This window comes from Myotis yumanensis, unplaced genomic scaffold, assembly GCF_028538775.1.
Source record: "Myotis yumanensis isolate MYYU_CA2020_CCGP unplaced genomic scaffold, mMyoYum1.0.hap1 SCAF_5, whole genome shotgun sequence".
NCBI classification, from domain to species: Eukaryota; Metazoa; Chordata; class Mammalia; order Chiroptera; family Vespertilionidae; genus Myotis; species Myotis yumanensis.
This window is the reverse complement of record NW_027223756.1, coordinates 89,098,050-89,106,468: the sequence shown is the minus strand read 5'-3', so window position 1 is coordinate 89,106,468 and position 8,419 is coordinate 89,098,050. Positions and strand designations below refer to the sequence as shown.

The 8,419-nt window shown below is 54.3% G+C and overlaps 1 protein-coding gene across 1 annotated transcript in view; it reads right to left on the bottom strand.

The window, feature by feature from the left end:
- Positions 1-5,242: 5,242 nt before the first annotated feature.
- The window catches only part of AP1M1 (adaptor related protein complex 1 subunit mu 1), a 28,176-nt gene continuing 24,999 nt past the window's right edge, over positions 5,243-8,419 (bottom strand). The window contains exons 10-12 of the mRNA XM_070416301.1: positions 6,796-6,921; positions 6,156-6,231; positions 5,243-6,027 (exon numbers count right to left, since the gene is read on the bottom strand). Coding sequence (XP_070272402.1) covers positions 6,005-6,027; positions 6,156-6,231; positions 6,796-6,921 — 225 coding nt within the window. The 3' untranslated portion in view covers positions 5,243-6,004. The remainder of the gene's footprint in view (positions 6,028-6,155; positions 6,232-6,795; positions 6,922-8,419) is intronic.

The following is an 8,419-nucleotide window of genomic DNA, read 5'->3' as shown; positions in this document are numbered from 1 at the left end:
ATCTGAGCACACACAGGGGGGAAATGCACCAGGCCGCACACTGCAGATCTGAGTATTTGGCACAGTTTGTGGTTGTTATATCTCAACCCCAAAGGGAATTTGTACAGTCACTAAAACAAACAAACAAACAAACAAACAAAAATGGGTAGCACTTTAAATACGTGAAGTATTTAATGTCAGTATTATCTAGCATTTAAAACGTGCGGGTGATGATGTGAGCAGAGTGAGATGCTGCTCGGAGGTGGGGCAAGGAATGGAGGCTGGGGGCTGGGGTCTCGGTGGGGCGGGGTCTGTGGTATGAACGTCAGGGTAGAGCGGGTGGATGGGAGGGGCAGGTTGGCAGAGGAAAGGGCTCATCGAAAAGAACATGCCAGAGAGTTCCAGGCACAGCATTCGCAGTCTGGCCAGGAACCGTGGCCTTTGAGTCTTACAAAAATCAGTGAAATTCCTCAAAAAAGTTAAATGTGACCCAGCAATTCCCCTCTGGGTATAGACCCAAAAGAATGAAGGCAGGGACTCACACAGGCATTTTTACACTCATGGGCATAGCAACACTAGTCACAACAGCACAAAGTGGAAACGGCCCAGATGTCTATGAACAAGTGATGGATAAGCAATATTTGGTAAAACGAAATATTACTTGGCTATAAAGAGGAATGAAGCACTGACACACTGTAATGTGGATGAACTTCGAAAACTCTGCTGAGAGAGGCCAGACACACAAAGCCACATGTCGTGTGGTTCCGTTTATATGAAATGCCCAGAAGAAGCGAGTCCATTGACACAGGGAGCAGATGGGAGGCTGCCAGGGGACTGGGGTGGGGAGCGGCTTCTCATGGGTGCGGGTTTCCTCACTGAGTGATGAAACGTTCTGGAATTAGAATTAAGCGGCGGTTGCACAATTTTGTGGATGCCCTAAATGCCACAGATTGGCTCACTTTAAAAGTTAGCTGTATCTTATGTGAATTTCACTTCATTAAAAAAACAACAGTGAATTGGCAACACCAGGGCCTTTGCATCTTCTAAAAGGATCTTGGCCCCGAGATAAGGCAACTGGTTGACAACAACCTAGAACTTCCTTCTTCAAGAGACTCTTTCCTCTAACAAAATGGCATGCGGACGCCACACGTGGTCATAGAACTAGGCCCAGAGAGAGCAAGGAGTCTGAGAAGGTCACACAGCAAGGGGAGCCATTCTGTGGGACTCAGCTTTGGACAGGAGCTCCTGGGGGAGCCTGGGGGTGGGGGGTAGAGGGTGGGGGACGAGCGTGGGGGCAGCCCAGCTTCCTGTCTGTTGACTAGGGAGCTGGGTGACAGGTGCCCTGCCTTCCCTCCCCCACTGGGCCCACAACTTCACCCCAGAGGGCAGCTGGAGGGGATTGGGTGGGCAGCACCAGGCGTGGGGGCCCTGCCTGGTCCTGGTCCCCTAAAGACTGCTCCAGCCTGTCTTTGGGCCTCAGTTTCCCCAGGTGTGCAGTGTGGGGGGCTGTGAGATTCTGGAGTTTGGGAGGGACGGCCTGACCCCTCATTGGCCCCGACTTGGTGGGGATCACAGGCACCACCCTAAGACCAGGGTCCCCGGTGCCCCTGCCCACCCTTCATCCGTGGCTGCCCTAGCTTCCTCCACGGGCCGAGGGGGCACCACTGGGTGATCAGGTGTTCCGAGCCCTTCACTCCCCAGGCCTGTCTGGACCATCTCTCCGTGTCCTTGGTTCAGGCCGAGTTTGTCCCCAAACATTGATTTCTGACCCATGGTCACCCCCTGGTGGCCAAAACTGACAGAGCTTCGGGGGCTGATCCCAGGCACTGCCCTGCCCTGCACCCTGTGAACACAGCAGTGACTAACCTAACAGCGGACTCTGCCCTTGGGGGCTTCTAGGCAGACGGGGTACAGGAAAGTGTGAAACAAAGGCAACTGCATAGAGTCCCAAGCTGGAGAGGCCGGGGGAGGCGACTTTTGAGTGGAGCTGTGGGTGTCGAAGAGGAGGGTGCCAAGAGAAGGGTGCACCAGGCAGGGGGCCTGCATCTATCTGCAAAGTATCTGAGGTGAGAAGCTGGGGGCGAGATGGAAGCCAGGGAGGGGCCGGGGCCAGGTTGCAGGGCAAGGAGTGAGGGTTTTACTCTAAGGGCACTGGGGAGCCATGGTAGGACTCTGAGCAGGACGGGGACATGATCTGAATTACAATATTAAGAGCAGTCTTACACCATCACAAAATCATTGGTGATTATTGAACAAATGTCCAAGTATGCACACAGACCAGAAACAAAACTTGCCCATGGTCCCCAGGTGGGGCCCATTTCTCTCCCACCCCAGAGGGTACAACTGTTTAGAGTTTGGAGTTAGTCTTTTGCTTACATGCTTCTATATTTTATTATATACTACGTGGCCATAAACAATATGATGTATTGTTTTACGTAATTTTATTTTTAAAAATATTTTTATTGATTTCAGAGAGGAAAAGAGGAGAGATAGAAACATCAATGATGAGAATCATCGACCAGCTGCCTCCGGCACGCCTCACACTGGGGATCGCGCCCAGAACCCTGGCATATGCTCTGACCAGAATCGAACCATGACCTCCTGGTTCATAGGTTGATGCTCAACCACTGAGCCATGCTGGCTGGGCTACATGATTTTAAACTTTGTATAAATAATAGGACAACTTCCTCCTGCAATGTGCTCATTTCATTAACATGGTTTCTATTTTTTTTAGCTGTTGGCATTTTTAAGCTTTAAACGCTGAGGTATAATACACGTATGTAAAGTGTGTGAAGTGCATGTCTTTGGGGTAGGGCTCACTGCATGTTACCCACTGTGTGCCACCAGCCTGAGCAGCACTTGAACCTTGTGGTCTTGCTAATTTAAAAAAAGTGATTATATCAATTTACAGAACTACTAGCAGGATAAACATGTCCTCAAGCTCCACTTGTTCACTAGGATCTGGTTTTGTCAGTTTCGTTTTCCCATCAATCTGATGAGTGTGAAATAGCATCTAATTGTGGTCTTTAATTATGACAAGGTTAGATGTTTTTTCACGTTTACTTGCCATTTGTATTTCATCTTCTCAGGATTGTTTGCTCACACATTTTGCCCATGTCTATTGGGTTCTTTCCTTTTCTGATTTCTAGAAGTTATCACATAATTTGTATACAGATTACTTGCCCAGTTAGATGTTGCCAACGGTCCTGTCTGAACAGCATTTTGTTCTTTTCTACACTTGAGTCCATGAGCCTGTAATCACTTAGGGCATATGTGCATATTATATGTCTGATAATCCTTACATGAAGGTCTTGAGGATCTGATCCTACTGCTTACACAGTGCACTCGCACCCACGTTTTATAATTTTCTGGATGTGCACTCGTGTAGGGTGGCTCTATGAGTGAGAACCTTGGAGTCACTCCCCTCCGGAGAGTCTGGGTATGTGTGTGTTTCAAAAATATATATATATATATTTTATTAATTTTAGAGAGGGAGAGAGATGGAAACATCAGTGATGACAAAAAATCATTGATCAGCTGATTCCTGCACACACCCCCACTGGGGATCGAGCCCACAACCTGGACATGTGCCCCGACCGGAATCTAACCATGACCTCCAGGTTCATAGTCCAATGCTCAACCACTGAACCACACCGGCCGGGCCCGAGAGTCTGTTTTATTTATTAAAAATATTTTTATTGATTTCAGATAGGAAGGGAGAGGGAGAGATAGAAACATCAATGATGAGAGAATCATCGATTGGCTGCCTCCTGCACACCCCCTACTGGGGATTGAGCCCACAACCCAGGCATGTGCCCTTGACCGGAATCGAACCTGGGATCTTTCAGTCTGCAGGCTAACGCTCTATCCACTGAGCCAAACCAGTCAGGCTGAGAGTTTAAATTATAATCGTCTTGGCTTGGGTGTCTCCAAGACCATCTGGGCAATGCACATTTCAGCTCTAAACTGGTCCTTACAATACTTCAGCGGAGACTTTTCTCTACCAGCTCTCTAGCCAAGAGTCGAGAGGGCTTCCTGTCCCTGAGGGCCAGGCGACAGGCAGTTTTTCTAGTGAGCCCATCTTCTTACTGTCACTATGTAGGAATCTCCCTGGCATTTCACCATCTCCACAGGCCCAAAGTCCCACCCACTACCTGGCCCTTCAATCCAAATTCCTAGGCTCCCCAGAGAACCAGCTCCTGCTATACCTGTGGCGCCTGGCTCCTGTTTTAGGCTCGTGCAGAGATCCCTTCTTGGCTCAGCGGTGCATTCACTTTAGTTTATGTGTTTCTGTGTATTTACAGCGGGCTGGCCAGGAACATTGCCCTGAACATCGCCGGGAGCAGAGGGTCTGCTCTGCATTGTGTTGACCACTCTGTCCCTCTGGGGCGCTAGAGGCTGGGGCTTGGCCTCCAGGAATGGCAGGAAGAATGGAAAATGCAATCAGACCAGGCCCTCTGGCTTGCTGTGGATGTGGGTATGGGCAGAGAAGGGCAGGCACCATGGTGGCTCAGAGTGCTGTGGCCTGAGCCCTGGGCCGGGCCATGTTCTTTACGCCAAGTGGGTGGGATGCTACGATTGCACTCGGGCTGATGTCCAGACCTGCAAGGGGAGCTGGGTGGTACGGCAGGAGAAAGCACAGCCCTTGAAATCGGTGGGGGTGGGGGGAGGCCATCAGTGTTAGAGCAGCAGTGAGCATGAGGGCAGGTGCTGTGGTGGGAGGACGAGGCACTTGCTGTCCATGCACCTGCCACGTTTCCCTGTGGACCAGGCAGCCACAATCCTCTCCATGGACGGGCATTAGTTCTCAAACTCCAGTGCAAATACAAACCACCTGCAGTCTGTTCCTTGTCTCCTGGGCCCTCTCCCAGATGCTACCTGGACAGCTCAGGGTGGACCCATGAATCTGCATGTCTAGTGAGCTCCCAGGGGACACTGCTGCTGCTGGGATGAGACCACACTGAGAAAGGGCATCAGGCAGAGGAGAGACGGGGGCAAGCTGCTGGCAGTCTGAGGTTGGGGGTCACAACCACCACCTTGGATGAGAGGAAAGAATTTGCCTGTGTGCCCTCAGGTGGTCCAGGGCAATGGCTCTGCTGCCCACTGACCGCCCAGTCCCTCCTTCACTGGGGGCGGGGCGGAGGCGCTGGGAGCTGGTGACACACGCAAGGCCATACACAGGTCGACATGAACCCTGCACCTGCCCCTGGAGACCCGGGCGGCATCTGCACCACAGTGCATTTGAGGGAAGGCAGACACAGGATTAATTAATGAAATTTAATCTAATTATGACACAAACACAGACAGGGGAGGGGTGACCAAGCACAGGCATGGATGACCTGTGCCCTGAGCCAGGGCCCTCACTGCACCCCCTCCCAGGTGGGACAAACACTGATGCGGCTGAGCGACAGCGCTGTGTGGCACAGCTGGCCCTGGGGAGGCACCTCACCGAAGCCTGTGGGTCCAGGCCAGGAGCCCCACGGGCCCGAAGTGCTGGGGTTCTGGCCCCAGTGGAGGGTGCGCACTGTGGAAGGAGGCTGGGGAGGCTCCTGTCCCCACTAAGTGCTGCCTGAGTGCTTCAGGGCGAGGAGCAGGAGCAGACAGCCAGGGTCACGTAAACAGCAACAAGGAAGAAGACAAGACCCCAGAGACACTCATCAAACACAGGCCAACAGAACGGCAAGAAGGCAGAACCGTGCCCCGCAGGAGCCTGGCGAGTTCCTCGTGTTCTTGGTGCCGGGACTCGGCCCCGAGGCTGCGCGTGGCCTCTGGGCAAAGACTTTGCTTCCCTCCCCAGGAAGGGCTCGGGCACAGAGACAGGACACCTGGAAGACGAGCCTCTTCTGGGAGAAGGGGCTTTGGAGACAAGTGTGGAGACGGCAGAGCAGGCATGTCCGGAGAAGGAGGGGTCTCCCGGCAGAGCCGGGATGGTGGCCAGTGTCGGGGTGTCCTCCTTCCAGCGGGCTTGGCAGGCCTTCCAGTGCTTCCCCAGGAGCCCCTGCACCAGGGCTGGGGCACTGACCCCTCACTGGGTCCGGAGCTGGTAATCTAGGAAACGGAGGGAGGTGTCCATGAGTGCCACCCTAGGGGCAGCCACCCTGGAGGCCGCTGCTCGGCCACTAGGGACCCTCTCAGCCTGCACCCCCACTCCCCGCCCCACAGTGGGCTGCACATACCTCCATTCTGAGTGATATAACGGACCCACGGCAAGGCCTGGTAACCGCTCTTCTCAATGATCTTCAGGTAGCGCACCTGGGGCACAGGTAGGGCCCTGAGCGTGTCATGCCGCCCTCTGCTGGTGACCCCTTAACCATCCCCCTGGGCTGGACGGGGAGGCTGTGATGAGTGAGTGAACAGAGGTGAGAGGAAGAGGTGAAGGGCACTGGTCTGTCTGCAACGCCCTGAGGTTGTGCTTCTAGAAGATGCGGCAAAGAGCCAGGATGTGTGCTCACAAGAGATTCTAGAGATTCCGGGAGAGGTCCAGGCTTCTCCTCCCCTCAGAGGTTTCCCATGGAGGTGCCCAGGAAGATGGGCCCCACTAGTGTCTAGTCTGGACACTAGAGGCTCAAACTCCAGTTCTGGGGACCAAATGCACCCCTGGGCTTGGAGCAGAGCACAGGGCAGGGCAGAGGAGACAAGTACAGGCCTCTTTCTGTGGGGGCCGGGCTGCCCGTGGAGGAGCAGAGCTGTGGCAATCTGATGGGAACCCTTTAAGCTGCTGTGATGCTGTGTGTCACTTGCAGTCCTCTGGGCCTGAATGGACTCTGGGTCTCTGTTGTCCCCGTCTGCTCTGGGCCTGGCAGCCCTGGCACGTACCTGGATGCCCGAGGTAGTGAAGTAGGGGATCTCGAACTTGACGCTGATCGGGGGCTTGCCCTCCTTGTCCTCAGCCTCCACACTGGGCAGGCCAAAGTGGGCCCGCATCAGGTACTCCTTGCCGCCCTGGGAAAGCAGACGGGTGGGGATGGTCAGGCCGAGGCCCCGGCCGAGGTGGAGAACACAGGCTGCCAGCCTGGCCACCGAGCCCTCCCAGTGTGGCCATCGGACACCTGGCACCCCAGCTCCTCGAACACATGGACACTTGTCCTCCAGGACTGCCCCACCCCCACTGGGAAGACTGGAGGCCATGATGGGCACGATGGCTGAATTCTAAGGATCAGGAGAAAGTTTCACAGGCTCCCAGGGAGAGAAAACTAATTGCTTCAAGGCAGATGAGACCAACGGTGTGGGAAGGAGGAAGAGAGGAGAGCGCAGGTGCAGGCTGCCGGGGACGAGAGTCCAGTGAACAGCCCCTGCCCAGTGTCAGGAGGATGCGTGGAGCAGGAGGGGACTGTCAAAGTGAGGAACGCACAGGAGAGGTGACAAACGTTAAGAGGCCGCGGCGGGGGCTGCCTGAGGAGCTGCTCCCCAAGGGTGGTGGCTCCGGCCTCAGGCTGAGCAGTGACACCAGGGGCAGGGCTCGGAGCAGGGCCAGGAATGACTGGACCTGAGTCCTGGCGAGAGGAGCAGGGGTCTCGGTGAGAGGAGTATGGGCTGTCCAAGCTCCCCGTGCGTCTCAACCAGAGCAGTGGGGAGCAGGGAGGAGCACAGGTCTTGTCACATGTGGGTCACCACCTTGGGTCCCCAGGGCTCTGGCAGCAGGAGCGGCTGCCAACCAGGGCGGCTTCTGCCCCAGAGGAGGGGCTGTCCTTCCACCTCAGACAGAGCCAGGGCTCCCAGCGCCTGGCTCACGCCTCCCTCCCCGGGATGGAGGGGTCACTCTCCAGTCGTGGCCGTTAGGGCCAGCTTGAGAGCAGGGACTGTGCTCTGCCTGACTCGGTGTCGTGTGCTAATGACTCTGGGACACTGAGGGGAGAATAATGTGGGCTTGGCAACAAAGCAGCAGAAAATAAATAATAAAATCAGCTCCATCAGCCTGTGTGTGAAACAATAACCAGAGCAAAAATCTGAGACGTTCAGGGCAAGAATTTCAGACCACAGTCCTAGAAGCTGCAGTTCTATGAGCCACAGGGAAGACATAATACTGATGGGTGTCTATGAGCCAAGCGACAGGACGGCTTCTGCGAAGCAGATGCTGCAGGAAATGTGAAGGGAAGCAGAGCTTCCAGTGATGCTGTCACAGCACAATGCAGACCTCGTGGGCGCAGAGGTCAAACTCTCCACCCCAACAACAGGCCTTACCTGCTTCTCAAGTGCACACGGGGTGGGCTATTTATAAATTCTGACCTTAACTGGCCCACAACAAACACTTCAATAAATTCTAAAAGTATAAACAGTACGAATAACATTCTCTGACCTCAGTGTACCAAATGGAAATGGAGAAAATGGGAAACAAAAGGCCCTTCTAGCAGGCAATTAAAAACCAACCAACCGCCCCAGCCGGTTTGGCTCAGTGGATAGAGCATCAGCCTGCAGACTGAAGGGTCCCAGGTTCGATTCC